At 39.4% G+C, this 20,760-nt stretch overlaps 1 protein-coding gene across 1 annotated transcript in view; it reads left to right on the top strand.

Moving 5' to 3' along the window:
* The window catches only part of ntm (neurotrimin), a 585,757-nt gene that overhangs the window by 510,373 nt on the left and 54,624 nt on the right, over nucleotides 1–20,760 (top strand). Inside the window, exon 3 of the mRNA XM_079247868.1 lies at nucleotides 9,918–10,150. Within this exon, the coding sequence (XP_079103994.1) occupies nucleotides 9,918–10,150 (233 nt within the window). The remainder of the gene's footprint in view (nucleotides 1–9,917; nucleotides 10,151–20,760) is intronic.

The raw sequence follows: 20,760 nt of genomic DNA, 5'->3' as shown, positions 1-20,760 counted from the left end.
AACAGAAGTCTTTGGAACGTTTCCAGCCTGGAGCAAAATGTTAATGTTTGATATTTTGTGTATTTTGTCTGTGCTGGATATGGATGAACATGATACAAAACCAGATTTTGTAGTTATTTTCAGTGAAGGTATGCTGGTTTGGGAGGATAATGTATCAGTCTGCTTCATACAAGACTGCCAGCGTCATTGAGTTTTTGATTGATATTACATGACCTTATTCTGTTGTAATGTCCAATTTTAAGACAGTGTTCACAAAGAGCTGAGATGTAGCTGCCATGGAAACAAGCCCTGTGTCATCATCAACATTGCAGTGATAATGGACTGCAACTGATTCGGTTCTTGAATGTTCCTGGAATCCCTGGAGTTTGTGTTGATTTTTCATGCAAGAAACAACAACATAAAGTTATTTTCACCAATTTGTGCTCATTTTCCTTGGTTTGTGTTTGTCATTTCCCTTTTCCTGGTTGTCCTGTGGTTTTCCTGGTTTTATCAGTTTGACCCTGCCTCCATTGACTGTAGATCAGGGATGTCCTCTAGGGCTACAGTCCTTCAGATTTTGGATGTTTTCCTGTTGCAATACAACTGATTGAACTGAAACAGCTCTCCTCAACAGCTTGTTGACAAGAGGCCATTGATGCAGATTGGCTGCCATGTTTCTGTCAGTCTGTCCAAACGTGTTGCTTACAGTCAACAAGTATGAATGGTGAAAGGATTTAAATGAGAAGTGAGTTTATTGCTTATCAGTGGTGTGCCATCTTAGTTACCTCATGTTTTAATTCAGTTAAGATTATAATTCAGGTGCTATGATTCGATTATAGAACAGTTATCAGGATTTTTGATGCATCTTTTTTCCCAATTAGGGTTTTTTTTTTTTTCCTTTTTCTTACTCTGTGGCTACCATTACAAAAATGTATATGTTATTCAGTATCCATTAATGCAAGTAACCAAACAATTTTACCTCCAGTATCTTTTATTGATGTGGAACTAGAAATAAACCAGACACATGTCTAACATATTTCTCATATTATGTTGAAAATTATTAGCAACATAATTTTGCTAACAACCAGCAGCTGCTGGTACATGCTATTGTATTGTTATTAATGTGAATACCCATGGGGCATTCATATTATTGAGATCCTGTTTGGCCAATTTTAGTATTCCGCCAAACTATGCCGTGCTACTCCTCCTACATTGTTCAAGTCATTTCAACCATTCGCATCTTAAACCCTGCAGCTCCTTCAGGAGTAGTGTGCTTTGACTTTTGTCATTTATTTGTAGTTTTTGAGATATTTAACATTTTGCAAGAATTAATTCATCCTTGTGATTGTATGAAAGTCTTTCAAAACCCACTGTGCATTGGACGTTGCAAAATTCAGATCTGCGATTGGTCAGTTTTTGCATAATGAGCTGAAAACTGCTTCAACAGGGTTTCAGAGCTCTGCACCAGTTTGCAGTGTCCAGTTCATCAAGTTCCCGTAACCATTGTCTTTCCTGCAAAATGTTTGGCACACTACTCCTCCTACACCTTTTGCTTCACTTCAACCATTCAAATATCAAACTGTTCAGCTTATTCATAAGATATGTTCTATGACTTCTGATCTCTCTAACATGTAAACCTTTCAAGTTATTCACATTTTTGCCAAATGTTAAAATCCTCTCCAGTGATTGGACAAAACGGAAGTCAGCTCAGCAATTGGTCCATTTTTTGCACCGGTACACAGGTACACATACAAGGCACGGGTTCAAATGCAGCGTTTAACATGTAGCTACGTTGTCGTTTGCTGGCTGTTGCTTGTTTGATGGCGTGCAGTTTTGCAGGCTGCTCAATGTGAACTATCGGTCTTAACTATGCACTTCAAGGAGCAAAGGAATTTATTTGTAAATGTCACAGTTAAATGTGAAAGATTTGTTCCAACAATGATTCCTGCAACATTTCAACACTTTGATACATCTTAAACACATTAAAAAAAAGTTTTTCACATTGAACAATAAAGTCTGGCACATCTTCACTGGAGTTTAGTTCAACTTTGCACATGTTTTTGCAATCCCGGTAATTACACCCTGCTGGAAGTGAAAAACAAAGGCCTTCCCATCCCAATTGGAAAAACTTTCAATGCTTTTTCCAAGGTGGAACTAAGAGTACTAGTGGTGTAGTGAGTAAGTCAGTGTGCTTCAATATGGAAGTTCATAGGTTCAATCCTGATGTGGGGCAATTAGAAAGAAATCTCAGTTGTGCTTTTATTTTCCATTTCTTATACTTATGCAATTTCATTTTAAATCATTCAGCATAGTTTAGTAAATGGGCATTCACAGGTACTATTATTTTAATAATAGCTTTTTCTAGTTATTATATTTTATGTCGGCTTTAAACAAGATATATATGGAGCAAGTCTTGTCCAGCCCTCGTCTGTCCTCATGTCCAAAATGTTTCTAAATGCTGCCTTCCAACTCGATGAGTGAATCTAACCCTCTGTAAGAGTAGCTTACTGGTATCTCTGTTGTTTACTGCTTGCAGATGACAGACCACTGGTCCATCTAAAGCAGCGTGCACACCTTTTATGTTGCTGCCACACTTCACAGCCGCATTTCTGTCATTTAACTATTATGAAAATAAGTGTTTTTGAACATTTACAAATCATAATTAATGCAAAACCTTTTGCATTGTGATATACTGACAAAAAAGGGACGTCTCCTGCTTATATGCTAATATGGTATGCTATCTGAAAGTCTAAAATCTGGTTCTGCTTGATGGTTTTCTTCTGCTGCCAGCCATGCCGTGCCGTGCATCCTCAGGATGGGGGATTAAATTGAAGATTCTCCACAATCAAATGGTTTTCTGAGCTTGACTGACTTCTTTACTTTATTTCCCCCTTATAAATTATCTTACATCAACACAATTATTATAAATGGAGCTAATGGAGCAAACGGGCATCATACAATGTATTTTATATGAATGGATTACAATTAGTTGGACCAGACTGGAGAATAATTTGACCCTTTAAAAGTATGTTGCGGTCACTATGTTGTGAGTTTTAAATGTGCAAACTCAGCTGAATGACACTGAGCTGAAAGTCTGAGGGAAAAATAAGAATCCAGAATGTCTCAGTGATCCAGGCTTTTGTAACTGTAAGAGCTTAAATAAAGTCACCTGGACTGTTATTCATTCTTTTTTGTAGACCAATCACGACAGAAACACGGTATTTGTTTACCAAACACCTTTCATTTAAAGACAGTTAATTTAACTTTTGCCCAAAATTTCATATAATTTTCCACGGAGTGAGATAAATGTAAGAGATTTGTGTCTTGAACACACATAAACCCATGATGTGAAGGCCGTGCCTATCCTGGCTGATATTTATGGTTTTGTTCAGGACTGACTGTCAGACCATCACAGACTCACACAAACAAACATGCATGCGCACATTCAAACTTGCAGCAGGCCAATTTAAAATCAGCAGTGGACCTGACTTGAGGAAGCTGGAGCAAATTTGAGCCGAGGGAATTCATGTACGCTTCATACGGAAAGGCTTCAGTCGGTCTTTGTCTCGTTGAGGTAGCAAAGCTCCTGTTGTTTGTCAGCAATTTGGACTCTTCAAATTCTCAGTTATAGAGCAGCTGTGGCTCAGCTAAAGGAGAGCAGCGTGTTAAAAACTGCAGTGCAGCGTGAAGCATGCCTCCCGTCAAGGTGCTGACACTGATGTCAGGAGGAAATTTGCATGTGGGCCGAGTTTTAATCAGTGTTGGTGTGTGGCTGACGTAGTTTATCAGTGCAGTGAATAAAGTGTTGCTGCTCTGTTTCTTTCATTATTGACTTTCACTGAATTATCAAAGCTTTAGTTTTTAGAGGAACCAGATCAGGTGTCTCAGGCATTGGAGGCCCACTAAACACCTCCCTGCTGAGGTGTTATGGTACGACTCACCAGGATAAAACCCCAGGGAAAACTCAAAGCATGCTAGAGGGATTACATCTCACAGCTGGCTTGAAAATGCCTCCGGATTCCTAAGGACAAGCTGGTGACTGTGGATATGGGAGTCTGGGATTCCCTGACGCACATGTAGTTGCTGAAGTTCATGCAAATCCTACATGAAGTCAGTCACCTTTACCTTGGAAACATGGAATTATTTTGTTCAAATTAACATCTTAAACTCTTAATCTTTATGAGTGAATAAATCAGTTTAAAATGTTTATGTTTAACTTTTGCCGGGTTGGGGTGGGGGGTTATTTGGCATCATGTGAATACATACAAATCATTCAAAGCTACTACTGGTTAAAAAAAGGGTTTAATTTGAATATACATATATATATATTTATATATATATATATATATATATATATATATATATATATATATATATACATATATATATATGTAAATCATAAAATACAATATACATTGCTTTAAAAATATCCCTATTTGCCTCATATCATTTAATTATTTCATCTATTATCATTTGTGTAAATTTTCCTATTGACTGACACGTTTTTATTTCTTCACTACAGCTGTTCTAGAGTTGAACTCCTCTCCGAAAAATACATCCTAGTTTAGCATTTGTTCTCACAGCTGTTTTTTTTTTTTTTTTTTTTTTTTTTTTAACACATATGTTCCTTTCAGGCTAAATATTCTCTCTCTGAACTGGAAAAGCTTTTGGATGCAAATACAAATACAACACAAATCTAATGTAAATATATTTAAACTAAAATCAAGCTAAATTCTTGAAAATTTTCAAATTCCATTCGGACTTATTTTTAGCTCTCAAAAAGAGGACGTTTTGTCATGCTGTTATATATATTTTTTTTAAGCAGGCAACGTGTTGAAAGCATAGTTTTTAGCACCTGGTTACACAATCTCAACCATCAACTTTTAATCGAGGAGCAACAAGTGCGTGTGTTTTATATGACCTTCTCATTAGCCTATAGCACACAGAGACGAGAGTACAGAAACGTTTTCAATGGATTCAGTTTCACTTTCCAAACTCTCATCTCTCCTTAGCCTCCATTGCTTGTGCTTTTAAGAGGACTGTAATTTACTGGGATTAAATTGTGTTTACCATCTGCGCAGAGGCGATAAGAGGAGTATATATGGTATGTAAAATATTTATCCCTTCATTTCCTTCTTGTTGCTCTCTGAAGGATTTAGCGGGTAAGGTAAATAATTTTTTTTATGATAATAATAACCCAAGCCAAACTGGATTTTTTTTCCTAATAAAGTTCTAAAAATACATGGAAGAGCATCATTCCAAGGAACAACTGAGCATTTTGTGATGTAAAAGAGCTGCTGCTGCGGATTTTACACCAGGTTTCAGTCAAACTTTTGCATAAAAAGAATGAGAAACTTTGTAGAGTGTGCACCGCAGAACTCAACAAAAGAGCCAATGGGTCTTTCTTCCTTTTTGCTCCTCATTTAATGACGAACAGCAGCTGCATTCTCATGTCGTACGACCTCCTTTGTACTCTTTTATCACACTCAAAGCAGCAGCGGTCCCACTCAAACAATGTGGCTGCAGATTCTTCTGAAAGGGAAATTGGTAGTCAGTGTAAACACCATGCCAGGAAACCGTTAACTGTGTCACTGACCCTCTTAAATGAAAAACAGTGACGGCTACATTTCCGAAGGAGGCACCGACCACAGCCTCAACCTTAAAGACTCGCAGACAGCAAACAGGAATTGATTGGTTCCTTAAGATTTATAGGATGAGGAGATTTGGAAGCTCACCAGCTCTCCACCGCTTGACACAGAAGTTCATCGCCTTCAGAAAGCTTTTTGAGGCGGCAAATTGCAGTATTGTCACCTGAATTTCATATAAAACCAAAGGAAAATTATGTAGTTTGTCATGAGAGTCATTAGAGAGAAATTGTTGGTTTTCCGGAGCTAGATTTTTTTTTTAAATGAATCTTGAGATGACTTTATTGTGAATTGCAGGAATAGAAATAAAGTTAAATTAATTAATTAAATTAATTGCACCCCCGTGCTGCCATCTTATCATGGGGGACGGGGGGGGGGGGGGGGGGGGGGGGGGTTCACCCATGGCTAACAGCTGTTAAGGGAGGAACCAGATCATTCTGAAAACGCTGCATGATTAAATGAAAACAATAGATCCAGGTTCTCCTTGCCTGGACCCGGCCCACCAGGGCCCTTCTTTTGAATACGGCCTGGAGACCAAGCATGGACGAAGTGTCTGATGAACTGAACTTTGCCCATGGGCTCTGGTCCGATTCAGCCTGAAGGGCAACACAGGCCCCCACCTCCTGCGTGCTCACCACCTGTAGGATTGGCCAGAGCACTTGGATGCAGTGTGAGCTGGGTGGCTGCTGAAGGATGGGGCCCTACTGGTCCGATCCTCTGCTGCAGAATCTAATCCGAGGGAATGTGGAAGGACATGTTTAAGAATAGTGAAGAAGGAAAGGTTTTTCCACAAGACTGGAATGAGGAACAGCTGCAGCCAATCAGTCAGGACACACCTGAGGAAAATCACATCAACAGGACACCCCTCTGGCAGGGAAGGAGCCTGAGCTGGTGCTCAGGGTTGGACGGTTCCAGCTAGATATAGTTGTGGCTTGGCTCTGTTTGAGATGGGGTGAAAAGTTTGGTCTTCCGAGAAACTAAAGTCGCTGCTTGTTCACATCAAGAGGAGCCAGATGAGGTGGCCCGGGCATCTGGTCAGGAGGCTTCCTGGATGTATCCCTGGTGAGATGTTCCAGGTATGACCCAGGTATGAACCAAGAGAAAATGTCTCCTTATGGCCTGTAAGACATCTACAGTAATTCACAATGTTAAAAATTGCAGCGTCATGATGGAGACTTAAATCTGAAACGTTAACTTGTCAGGAAATTGACATCTGGTCTCTCGATATGTGATGAAATCCACCTCCTTTGTATTTCTAGACTTCACTGAGCCAGAAATAGCAAGATGTCTTCATTATATGGAACAGCAAGTAACAGTATTATGTTGCTTTGTTTGTTTGTTTATGTACTCAGTGTCATGTAGCTGATAATGTCCAATACCTCTCTTGTATTACCTCAGCTGAGGGTCAAAGGAACCCGAGCTGATCCAATACAACGATGCTAACACTGCAGAGTACCAGCCATACGTTGGTCAGAGGATGGAAGCAACTCCCTACAGCTGCACAGGCCAACTCACTTCCTGTTCAACGAAGTGGTTTGAAAGTCTGGCAGAGAATTTACTGTATAAGTTACAGATACTCTTTCCCCATGGACCGTAGACTTTCAGCAAGACTGAAGGCCATCAGGTCTGCAAGAGCAGAGAACATCTTCTACAAGTTTCAACAAACTAAATGACCTTCTAATGTTCTCACAGTCCTGGTTTGGGGGTTCTTCCTGTTTGTTCCTGATACATCAGAACTGTTATGTTGTGTGGCATTCCAGATAAATGGTGAAACTGGTTGGAAATATGAAGAGGGCTTTAAGTATGTTGTTTCCACTTTTCCATTATGGTTGAGTGGATATTTTTAAGCTGGTCAAGGTGGCGAGGAACTATAAAAACATCCACAATGCACGAAGTGTGAAAAGTGTGAAATACCAGAGTTAACAAATAGTTTTCTTGAGTTTTTTTTCCACCTCAAGAGAAACAAAGTTCTCTGTTCTTGTACGCAGCAAGCTTCAGGGTACATGAGCATGTTTACTGACCGGGAGTTTAAATTTCCAGATTGATTTTGTTTCTTTGCAGACAGCTGAGCTCTGCAACACTCAGTTGTGATTATCTCTGCCTGTAGATGTTAGAGCTCTTCTTAAACCCTGCAAACTCATTCAGTGAAATATACACTTTCCACTCCTGACTTGTAAGTTTGTTTGGATAAAAAAGAGTTGGCTGAATCGTGTCATGTCATGAATACACACTCAGGGAAAAGTTATGTCTAGTTTTCTGCTGCTGCAGCTTCAGACACTGAACAGTTAGGGTTGATGGTACCATCTGTAACAGAAAACCAAAGCATTCTCCACCATACCATAACACAGCATGACGTAATGTAAAGGCCCATTTTTGCTACCTTACGAGGACGTCTGTCTTACATCACTGCCTCGTACTTCCTGCTGTCTTTTACATTGTCATGTCTGTAATGTCAGTTCAGACTTCACTTCCCACCATGTGAATGTTTTCATTCACCTCAACTGCAGAAATGCACCTTACAGAAAGGTAAATGTAAAATCTTCAGCACATTTCCGCTTGTGTTTCCTTACTTTTTCAGAAAACTCTCTTGTCCAGATGTTTAAGGTTATGATTGAAACATCTGGACAGACATGGTTTTGTCATTATGTCTGAAAAGATCTATATAAACCTGCATGCTCAAGGCTGAGACATTTTGACATTCTAATGATGCAATTCACCATCATAGTAAGTGAAATCTGCCCTTAAGAAAACATCCGTGGGATACGGAGCAGATTGAGCAGCAGATTGTGAAATTATTAAGGTTAAGAATTTTTGACACATTTTCTGAGACCAGGCCGCTTTAGCAGGCACTTCCAGTTCAAACCCTTTTGCTTTTGTTGGTATTGTTTTTAAAGGTTAACCATTAGCAGTGTGTATAGGGTGTGAAATACATTTACAGCTCAGCTGTTCTCTGTAGCTATAAGAAACGATGAATAAAATATAAACATTTAATAGATTTTCCCCTCTTTTTATGGAGGAGTAAGGGGTGTGTATGCATGTTTTCTCTCTGCCATAACACCACAAATGCTCAAAGGATGCCATTGACCCCTCTGCTGCCAGTGAAGTGGAAGAGACTGATGGTTTAACAAAAGGTATGGCAGCGTAAATGCAGCTGAGAGTCATTCAGTTGCACCGTGTTGAGCTCCTGTTAGGCTGCTACCGTTCACAGCTGCTTACATCGCCTGCTTGTCTGTGCAAAAGAAAAATATATATACAAGAAAAATACCCTGGATGGCATCATCTTAGTAATCTAAAGCAGATTTCTCATGCAATATAGGGATATGTGCATAAGATGTATCTCTCTGGCTGCAGTACTTTGACTGCAACATGTGTAATGAAACTACAGCAGATGTGTAGATGTGTCAAAAGAGTCAAAGATCAGTGACCGAGCTTCTTGTACCAGTGTGACTGCCAAAATTAATCTAATTTGATTGCAACAGAGCACAGTAACGTTCATTCTCTCAATCAGTTCTAAATGTCACAAACCCAAGTGTGTGGGCTGATAAACAAAGAGACCTGAAGGCAGCTCAAGAGCTGCATTTGCATACACACAATGTGTTTCATTACAAAGCTTATTAAAAAATTGTCAGTGTTCCAAGCAGGTCTACATGCTGTTTTATTAGTAGAGGCGGTTTATGTGTATTTCATATCACCTTTTTATAATTTCCTCCATTTTTATAATGAAATGTTAATATTCTACTGTGACAAGTATTATCTCACATCTTATTAAAAAACAGCAATAAGATAAGAACAATTAGCCAATAGAAGTCAAAGATTTGCTCTCTCCTATGTAACTAAACCCAACATCGGTGCTTTCTACTGATTAGTTCTTCTTCTTTTCAAGTTTTGCTTATAGTCTCTTTACAGAATAACCATGCTTGCTCCATGTGTGCATACACGTTTCCACATGTGCAACATGTGGTTTATAGGTGAACTAAACATGAAGAACATTTGAATTATACATAATCTTCATATGCTTCCAATGTTTTTCACATGTGATCACATGAAATCATTACAAAACCAGATCTTGTACATGTGGTTCACATGTGGAACACATGCTGTCTCATCCGGATGTGGTTATTCTGGAACAAGTGGAATGACTGTTTATCCCAGAAACATGATATTATTTTTTTTTTTTTTCTTTTTTGTAATGAAGGGAAGTGAGGTGAAGACTTTTGAATGGTTTGCTTGGCTTGATTGTACACAGTTTCATGCAAAAGATTCATATTCATCTTTGTTTTCTTGTGTTTACAGGTGTGAACAGGAGGACGTTGTCACACACACAGCATGGTTAAACCGGTCAAGCATCCTATTTGCCGGAGAAGAGAAGTGGTCCGTGGATCCCAGAGTGAGTCTGGTGACCCTTAATCAGGAGGAGTTTACAATCAAGATCGAAAACGTGGTCATGACGGATGAAGGGCAGTATGTGTGTGCGGTCCAGACAAGCAGTCGCCCGAGGACGACCTCCGTGCACATCCTCGTCCAAGGTAATGACAAATACAGAAACAATGGCGACTTGAATAAGCTGCTAGACCGGATTTTCTGATTAATAAGTCAGTCAATGAAATTGTGCTGCGAAAATTCAAACTAACTATATGGCACATGCAAATATTTCACGTGCAAAACTGTACATAACTGTGTTCAAATGGGCTCCACAGCTTACAAACATTACAAATAAGTCTGAGCAATTTCCAGCTACCCTTCCTTACAAATCACTGCAAATGATGATAGATTGCTGTCTTCCACAGAAGACATGTCCCCCACCCCCCCTTTCTGCTTGTCTACACACTTTATCCAGGAGTGCAATCACACAAGAGCAGAAGTAAACATGCCAGAGAATCAAAATACACATCTGCTGCATTTTTCTGAATCTGATTTCCTCATTCATCGCACCGCTGGAGCAATTAGAGGCTAAATGCCTTGCTCAAGGAGGGGGAGGGAAATGTGGGGCCGGTTCATAACACCATGGAAGGTCAGTGGAGAATACCAGTTAAGATGCTTATGTTATAATGATGTGTGGAGTTGTGATAGTGTCCTGGAGAGATGCAGGTTGCGCTGAAGTGCTTTGTGCACGGAGCATAATAGGCAGTTCAAGACTGGCAGTTTGATATGCAGATCTGTGTAGTCTAAAGAGCTCCTCAGAAGACACAATCTCCAAGTCTAAATAAGACCAGGCAGGTTGGGTTTCAGTGTTCTCGATTACATAACAACGATAATACCAGAGAAGGGAAATGCAGAAGGATAATCCAATCACATCTGCACTTCAAGGCAGAGGTGTTTTTTAAACTGCTTCTCTTCTAAATACAGCTGTTAATATGAAACAACTTCAATAATATTCTGCATGAACTTTAAATGACACATTATCACCAGACACTTCATGACGTCCACCTTGTCGGTACCATGTTGGACTCTTTAGAACCGCCCTGATTCTTGGTGTCATAGTTTCATTAAGATGCTGGAAACATTCCTCAGATAATTTGCTCCATGTTGACATGATAGCATCACAGTTGCTGCAGATTTATACATCCATGACAAGAATCTCCTGTTCCACCGCATCTCCAAGTTGCTTTGTTGGATTGAGGTCCTGTTCAAAGTCCCTTAAATCTTTGGATGGAAGGAATTGTTCATTATGTCAGGAAGATGTGCATTATTTGTTACACATCTGCTTCAGCAGCTCCAGAGTTGTCTTCAGCCACCCTTTATGCTCAGTTTGTTTGACTTTTTCTTTTTTAAATCTCAGGCTCTGATGCAGCTTCTAGGACCGGGGGGGGAGATCGATCCGAAAATCGATAGTATCAATACCAAGGCTTGTATCGGTACTAATTAACACTAGCATGAAAACAGGGGTATTTTTCTTGCAGACAGTTTTTGCAATAAAACCCAAAGAATGTCTGTTAGATAGAAAACATAAGACTAAATGAATCCCACAAAGAGGAAATTTGTACATTACCACAGCTCAATACTGAAAAAACCCAAAAAAGATATATATATTTAGAAAATTTTAAAAAATGCATGTATTTACTACAAATGTAATAAAAAAGAAATATTATTATATAATATGCAAACACATATACTGTAGATGTTGGACCGATTCAGTGTTTAATTGATACATCGTAATGTGATACGTGCTGATTAAGTTAAAATTTGTAGAAGTTAATAAACAGAAATTTTTCATAAAAAATGGGTAGGGTTAAAAGAAAAAAGGTAAAAAGCCCTGCCATGGACTGGTGAGCTGTCCAGGGCGTACCCTGCCTTTCACCCAGAGACTGCTGGGATAGGCTCCAGCTTCCCCGTGACCCTTCATTGGAATAAGTGTTTAGGAAAATGAATTGATGATTTTTTATTAAAAAATTTGATAACAAAGATGTGGATGTAAAGTGTATCAGCTAAAAGTCCTGCTGCCGTCTGGACACTTTGGGATCACAGGCCGGTCTGTCCCCCTCAAGTGTAGCAGCTAGCCTTGCAGCTGCTGTAGCAGAGCGTGAGATGTTTGAAGGTTAGCGTTCTTGTTTTTTATTGTCCAGAAAAAAATTAAAGCTTGGAGTAAAATTTAGATTCACAAAATGACTATTTTTTATTTTTTTTATTTTATTATGATATTAATGAAGCAAAATATTTATAAATGACAGGATTTTTAAGAAGGAAGTATCAGTATTAATATCAGTATGGACAATTCTTGTCCTGGATTTGCTGTATTGCTCGGCTCCAGCTGCTTCCCGGAAGGAATCTGGAAAGCAGGTCACATTCTCCATCAGGCTCATATGCAACTGCTTCCTGCAAACACTGATTGTCCTTTACTCGCTCCAGAAGAGAATCACATGTCACATCATGCAAACAGCCACAATATTACATTTCCAGTCAAGTCTGAGGACTGGATGTACATCACGTTATTTGTACTCTTCCCCAAACACCTCTTCTCCCATCACTGAAATAGTACTTGTTCTATTCCCCATAAATCTGCAATAATTCCAAATGAAGCGATTGTTTCTCCTGATTCTTGGAGAATCTGCAGGTTATCAGCTGAGGGTCATCAGGAGACTTAGACTATCTGGTATCATATTCTCATTGACCACTAAGTCCTGATATTCAAGTCATTTTCACGCTTTTCAACAGTTTCTTTCAAAAACTAAAAATAAATAAATAAATAAACAAAATAAATAAAAATAATAATCTGAAAAAACATCCTTACAAGAAAAGAATCCAAGTGAAAATGTTCGGTTAAAACATCTCAATTGCAGAGTAATTTCTAATAAGGGAGTGTGTATTCTCTGAAGATGTGCAATAAAGATATGCAGTGTGTAGGTGTAGATCTAGGGGCAGGAATGAGCACATAATGCTGCAGGGCACACTGGTCACTCCGGGCCAAAGCTACATCAATATCTTCAACCAACAGTCCAACCTTCGTCTTATCTCTATGGATACCAGCATTTAAAGTGCATCTTGTTATATTCAATCCAAAATATATATTCAATATTTTATTAGTATTATTGTCTCAAGGTTTTTTGACACGTTTTTCCAGCCAAAAAAAGTAAAATTAATTGCTTTTGTGCTTTAAAATATGTCTGTTAATCGTGGCTGTCCTTGATTTTCTAACTGTTTATTAGTTAAAGAAAAATCTAAAGTTTCTAACTCATTTACTTCATCACCATGTTACTACATGCAGATGCAAGAACAGTTGACTTTTTGTGTTTTAATTTGCTGTACAGTGTAAAAAAGCCTGGAGTGCTAATAAGATCAACGTAAGCAGCTTCACAGTGAAAGTCGGTTTTATTTGTGATTTTACAAAGAGCTCATTATGCAAAACTGGCTTCTCTCCTTCACTCAGTTGGAATATTTTATCATAACATCTTGACAGCTGTCTTACCGACCGTGCTAAGTAGTCATCTGATGTCAATCAGCGGTATCTGGTTCAGATAGATTATAAATTATTTAAAATAACAGAATATCTCAGCTCTTGCCATCTGGAGTGCCTTAAACTCAGGTGCTTCATTTCCTACTTACATCACTGTCCTTAGTCTTTATCCATGAAAGATTATAAATTAATTCACTTTTTAATTGTTAAGTTACATAAGAAAACAGAAGATTTTAAATAAGTGAACTGATGAAGCAATGCAGTCGTAGTCATTTTAAATCAGTTATTCATATCTGCTTATATAATGATTTACAGTAAATTCAAACAGACTGATTATGGTTAAATCTCTTGGCATTTATCCTTTTTGTAGTGGTACAACTTGTCAACACAATGGATCTTTTGTAATAGAAGAAATGTGTTTTAAAACCAGAAAATGGATTAAAAATGAACTACAAAAATGTGTTCATTTAGGGTTAAAAAAAAAACCCCAAAACAACTGCAGTAAAAACAGCTGTAATCCATACAAGCCTGGCACACTGCAAGCCACTGGGGTTTTTGTCCATTCTACAAAGTTTCATGCTACTTTTCTTGCGTTCTGTTGGTGTACAGAAATCTGCAAGGTGTCCAGCCAAAACTTTTTCCTTTGTGATCTTAAAGAAAAAAGCCTTTACACCAAAGCGGAGTGAAAACTTATGTCTATGCAGGAGAAACGCAAATAGGCCACAAATGGTTCTGAGAACCCACCAGGTAACAACACACACTAAGAAACACAACACAACAGAAGTGTTGCTTGGCAACTAGTAGTTATCTGGTGAATGGAACCCATGCATTTTTGCTGATGGCCCAAACGCTCCACACAAAACAAGTTGTGCACAAACACGACCCGGAGGTCCGCCGCTGTTGGGTTTTTTGCAGGTTAAGAATGTGCAACACCATGAAAGACTTCCACGTTGCCCATTGATTCCGATTCCAGTTCACACTGACCGGATTGTCTTTTAAGTCTGTGCTTTGACAAGACCAATAAGATGGATCCTGGAACCCACTGGAACCTGAACCTCCATCCCAGCCTGAAAACCTTGGGAGACTGGAGTAGGTTTTCCTCTGCCTGTATCGTCATCATCCATCATTTTCCCAGTTCAAATCAGAATTAACCCCACAGCATGATACTGCCACTATCATGCTTTACCGAGTCTTTGTTAAAATGGTTCCTTTAGGCAGTTTTTCTAATACTTTAGATAACAGAGTCAATCTGAAGAAATAGGCAGGAGATTATTAGTAAGTCCCCCCATCACCTGAGTGAATCCCAGCTCTGTGCAGTGTACAGCTTACAGTGGTCATATCGACACATAAAACAGGCTACCATTGGTTTATTTGTTGACTCTGTCTTGTTCAGGTTCTCCTGATCTGCTCTGTGACCATTGCTGTGGTGCCATCCATATTATTTCTATTTATGGATTTAAAATGTGTAAGAATTGACATCTAGTGGCAAAAATGGGTGAAGAAATAAGTTCAAATACCAAGCAAAGTGCAACTGTAAATAGACAGTGGCCATCAGCCGGTTTTCATCTGCAAGTGGATCAAGCATCCTCAGGTGCAGCAATGACTTCACCACAGGTTTCTACCTCAACACTACAAGTGTGGACTGTCTTCTTCTATGGCACCTTTATGCCATTGGTTATCCCTAACAGTGCACTTGCACCTATCAACTAAAGTTAAGGGGTTTCACTTCACACGCAGAGTTGTTCATCCATTTACAGACATCAAAATGAGTGGCACAAATGAGTTGCCATGTAGAGCTTTGTCCTGTTAGAGGAGTTTTTTGATCTTTTTTATCTTTGCTTGTATGGTGGTATCTCTCTGTTGGTGGTTTTACAGACTCTTGCTCAGAGGCAAACCTTATTTCACATCAAGAAGCTAAAACAGGCAAACATTTAAACTCTAATCTGTAATGCAGAACAACAGGAAACATGGCGTTTCAAGCCAGTGTATCAACACAACTTGTTTTAAGGTCCTGCTACTCCATTCTTTGTCTTTTAAGCAACAACTGTAAGTGTAAAACATTGTCCATGCAAATGTGTGAGCCTGTTAAACAGATTCACATCGGCAGATGATTTGCACTTCCATACACACTCTGCCCTGTATGAATAGCATGTTCTTTACTGCTCCCATCTCTCTCAAATGTGGCATCAGCTTTCAACTTTGACTTAGAACCAAAACTTGAACATAGCTCTAACTCGCCGTTGCCTTGGAAACAGCCAAAAGTGGGAGAACACTGAGTTCACTGAGGCAGCTGAGAAACACTTGAACAGTAAAGGCCAGTCACAATACAAGGTGTGGGGTCACTGTATGTGCTGCTGCTGCTGCTGCCACTCTCCACCTCACCAACACAGGGAATGAAAGAATTTACCACCTGAAAGATGCCGATCTTCTTGTGCTTCATCAATGATGCAGGTAGTGGAGAATAGAGAGAAAAGAAAGGGGGGGGAAAAAACAAGACCCTCTGGCCATTCTGCTGCAAGTCTTTCTCTCTAAAATCCCTACACAGTTTGTTTTTCCACACTTGTAGTCTTTACAGATGCATTTTTTAGATTGATAAATGGATAAAATGAATATGGGGACTCAGCAACAATGAGAAATATATAAAACACGAATAATGAAAATAGAAATCTAGAAGTGAAAATAAATTACATTAAATAAAGTGATGTTGGCTAAGAAGAAACAAAAACATACAAAAAATTCTAAGACTTTGGTTAAAATAAGTATATACATCCATAGATGAACTTAAGTGATGCTGGCCAACTCTGAAATCTGATTGAACCCTCGTGGTGATTGACAGATTAATGGTGGAGGAACAAATATTTTCCCAAAGCTGCACAACACCGCTGTGTTCCAGTTCCAGAAGACTTTTCTTTTAAAGACTTTTCAAAATAAATTACTTTTGGGAACTGCATCAAAGATTATTCTAAATAAAAGTTACTGACAATCAGCCAACGGTGTGTTACCATCACCCAACGGTGTGTTACCATCACCCAACGGCGTGTTACCATCACCCAACGGTGTGTTACCATCACCCAACGGTGTGTTACCATCACCCAACGGTGTGTTACCATCACCCAACGGTGTGTTACCATCACCCAACGGTGTGTTACCATCACCCAACGGTGTGTTACCATCACCCAACGGTGTGTTACCATCACCCAACGGTGTGTTACCATCACCCAACGGTGTGTTACCATCACCCAACGGTGTGTTACCATCACCCAACGGTGTGTTACCATCACCCAACGGTGTGTTTCAACCAACCAACGGTGTGTTTCAACCACCCAACGGTGTGTTACCATCACCCAACGGTGTGTTACCATCACCCAACGGTGTGTTACCATCACCCAACGGTGTGTTACCATCACCCAACGGCGTGTTACCATCACCCAACGGCGTGTTACCATCACCCAACGGCGTGTTACCATCACCCAACGGCGTGTTACCATCACCCAACGGCGTGTTACCATCACCCAACGGCGTGTTTCAACCAGCCAACGGCGTGTTTCAACCAGCCAACGGTGCGTTACAATCAGCGTGTCGCCATCTGGATCATGCTTGTTTGATCAGTTAACATTAAGCAAACTGATCAAACAAGCGTACAGTTTTCTGTCCCTCTTATCAAAAGAGCATGCTCTTTCAATAATAACGAATGTTTTTGGCTCATTCTGATGAGTTTAATGTGGAAAACGTTGATAACTGTGCATAAAAGTACATGAGTAATTTAGCTAAATGTTACGTTTATCCTTTTACCACTGACAACATGACAACACACTCATTATAGTTCCGTATTTTAATCATTTTCTTTTGTGACTTATTTCAATTCAGTTTTTTATTTTCATCCAGTGTTGGATGTTTATTCCTCTTATTCCTAATCCTATTATTTTCCTCCTTCTTCTTCTACTTGTGCTTCATTGGCATTTGGCAAACTTTGTTCTTTGTCTAACTGCCTCCCAGTTGGCCTAGAGTGGGGGAGAGGTGGTCACCAGTATCACTTCACTCATTTTAAAATAGCTTGCTAAATAGTTCTTCCTATGAAGTATTTACATTTGGCGGCATGCTTCCGTCCCTGTACGAGTACAGCTATAAATGTTATCTAAGACTAATAACCAGATGTTAGCATGAAGCTACATAGCAGTGCTGTTATCTGGGTGAACAAGATTACTTTAAAGATCATTTGAGAAAAATTTGGTTTTCAGTGTAAATTTAGTATTTATTTTTATTGTGCCCTTTAAGATAAGGCTTCAAAATAAAACACAAAATAAGTGAGTGTATTTAGGAAATCTGCATGAATTCAGCAAATCCGGATTTTCACCTTGGAGCTGAACCTGAGCTGTAAGATGCTGAGTTCCTCAGTGTCCATGTTGATTTGTAAGTACAGCTTAAGAATGTCCTGATATATAACCTGTACCTTCTTATTTTGTGTAGGAAGATGTGAGATTGAGAAGAGAGGGAGATTTTCTGACTTTTTTTTTTTTACACAGAGAAAAGACAGATCAGGCTGAGACAGAACCCAGCCTCAATGTCAGCTACCCTGACAGCTTTCAACCTGAAACTAGCCATGCAAGTCATTGTAGTCAGAAGCAAGGATCCAGTCTACCACCAGCACCAGACAATAAACCAGAACTGCTCCCCGTACTGGTCCCTGTACTGCCATGTCAAGCTCAGAATGCGCCACCCCGTCCAAAATAAAACAAAACAAAAATAAAACAAAACAAAAAAAAAAAAAAAAAAAAAAATTATGGACCATTTTGGAACTTGTTGTGAACAAATGTTTTGTTTTTCATTTCTCTGTAATGTGACCACAGTTATCACAGCAGTGTGTGTGAAAGTGTCTTTAAGCCCAATTCTGTGACATAAATGGGGACATCCGTTTCAAACGTTGTCATACTTTCATGCATCTTTTACGTTCCATGGTTCAGTCAGTTCATCCACTAGTGGGCAGTGTTGAGTTCAGAGTTTACTTCCGTATTTTGGTTGGTAGCGGGAATGCATCGCTATGAGGAGCAGAACAATAACAACACTGTTTTCCTGCTGTTCTCATCAGCTGCGTCTTCTTCAGGTGTTTTTTATTTGGTGGTTTCTGCATCATCTTCTTCCTGGTAGTTTTTCTCTTTGATTTGTGTCTTTTGCTGGTTGTGTGTCAGCTGCACATCAACACCGTCCCTGAGTGATATTGCTCGGTTTTCTACACCAAGTGAAGAATAGCTAAAGCTACCTCTATACTTGAAGCACAAAAATAGCAATAAAAGCATTTGCATGATACACAAAATGTGAACATGAACATGAAAACCGCAGATTTAACCCTGCATGGGCTGACCTGTTTATTTTACCGTCACATTCAAATGCAAAACAAGTGTGTTTAAAGTGGAACTATTTTGTGCATTTAAGGCTAATTTATTTTTATTTCTGAGACCAGAAGGGCTGGGATTGATCGACTTATTGTCACAAATGGCTTTATTTACTTCAGACCGACCCTCTCCGTAGGCTGTCAGATCAGCCTGTGGGCAAAACGAGTGGATTGAGACTCTTCCGCCTCCCGCCACTGCACTACATCGGGAGCGCGCACCGCACCTGCTTTCGCCGTCATTGTAACATCTCATAAACAGAAGGATTAGGCTCATATGAACTCAATAAAAAAAAAACAAAATACAATGTCAACACATAGCATACAGCCCTACATGTTGGAACCTGAATCAGAGCCTGAAAACGAAGTGGAAAACAGCAACCCACAGCAACGAATGCAGCAGGATGTCTCTCTTTGGTAAACTCACCAGCCATCGTTGGAAATAACTTTATCCCACGTTTTCCACCCGCCTGATGTATTTGTACATGCCCTTGTTAACCAGTAGAAGGTAACCAATCACCGAACCTTATCCCCCGGGATGTCACAAGGATTTCCAAGTAGAAAAAACTCTCTAAAACGACGTGCTTTTCGTCGCCATGGAAACCGAACGAAGAGCGTGCTGGAACTCAAACTCAAACTCAAACATGCATTTAGGTGAAAAAAAACAGCGCCATTCACATGTCTGATGAGGATTCAACACTGTAACACTGTAGAAAGCTCAGAAAACTCCAAATACCATCATAGCATCCCTTTAAATTACAAAAAGCACGATGTGAATCGACTCCTTGTTGGGAAACACCAAACATTTAGAAACATTCCCAGTAAATTCATGGAAAGCGTGATTGCGTCTTTCACCCAGAGCTGTACCAGCATAGTACGCTCATGCTAATGCACAAGCAAGCCACAGCAGCATCCCTTCTCTGGAAATCCTGGTTTTACATCTGCAGTAAAAGTAGTTCATTTTTATTCTTTTACCTACCGGCTAATGACAGTTTCTGGCTGTGTTGAATTTCTTGGACTGAAAATCTGTCCCAGCTGAATGTAGTTTATCAGCCCTGATCTACGAGATCTTCATCTGGGTTTCACTGCAGCAGCAGGGGAAAAGTTACACAAACCAGTTTCATTTTATTTCTGCTTCATTTTAAAACAAAACAAAGCTGCATCATGTCAAGCACTAATATTCAACAACCCTCGCCAAATCTGATCCCTGTACTTTCAGCAGGTCGGCGAGTATTTCTGATGCAAATATCGGTATTTATGTATGCATGCTGCATAAACTCATGGTGTTGTTAAATATTACATTAATTAGGGTTTAAATGTAGAATGATCTGTGTTTAAATGCGTTTTTCTCTAACTTATCAGAGGATTGCTCATTTGGTCATTTAGATGAAATTGTTGCACAAAATGTTGAATTTACAGTTTTCTCTAGTGCATCATAACTTGTGTCCTGCTGAAAGAGGTTATTCTGCATCCCTACAAGTTGCAGTGAACACAAATATTTTTGCCGTCATGCACTTTGTCAGTAGCTTTCGCAACAAGGAAAAGATGACAAAGTTATTGAACCATGACTGGATATAATTGAAAGACTTGCAAGTAATTTACAACGTAATCGTCTTTTTCCATAACAACACACATCCAGAAATAATGCTGCCATATGTGATGCTCCCTGCAGCCTTGAGGGACGTCTGCATGGTTATTTTTTTTTATTAGTTTCTGCCTTTCAGACGAGCTTATGCTAAGGTCATTTTCATTTTCTGTGTTACTGTCCTTGCAGATCATCTCATCCGATTGCACAAACACCACATTCTGATATCTGCAGGTCTGCTCGCTTTAAAGGCACACATCCACATGTTTCTCAC

The sequence above is a fragment of the Telmatherina bonti genome, assembly GCF_933228915.1.
Source record: "Telmatherina bonti genome assembly, chromosome: 10".
Classification (NCBI taxonomy): Eukaryota; Metazoa; Chordata; class Actinopteri; order Atheriniformes; family Telmatherinidae; genus Telmatherina; species Telmatherina bonti.
The sequence above is the reverse complement of the archived record's forward strand: the minus strand, read 5'-3'. Positions and strand labels throughout refer to the sequence as shown.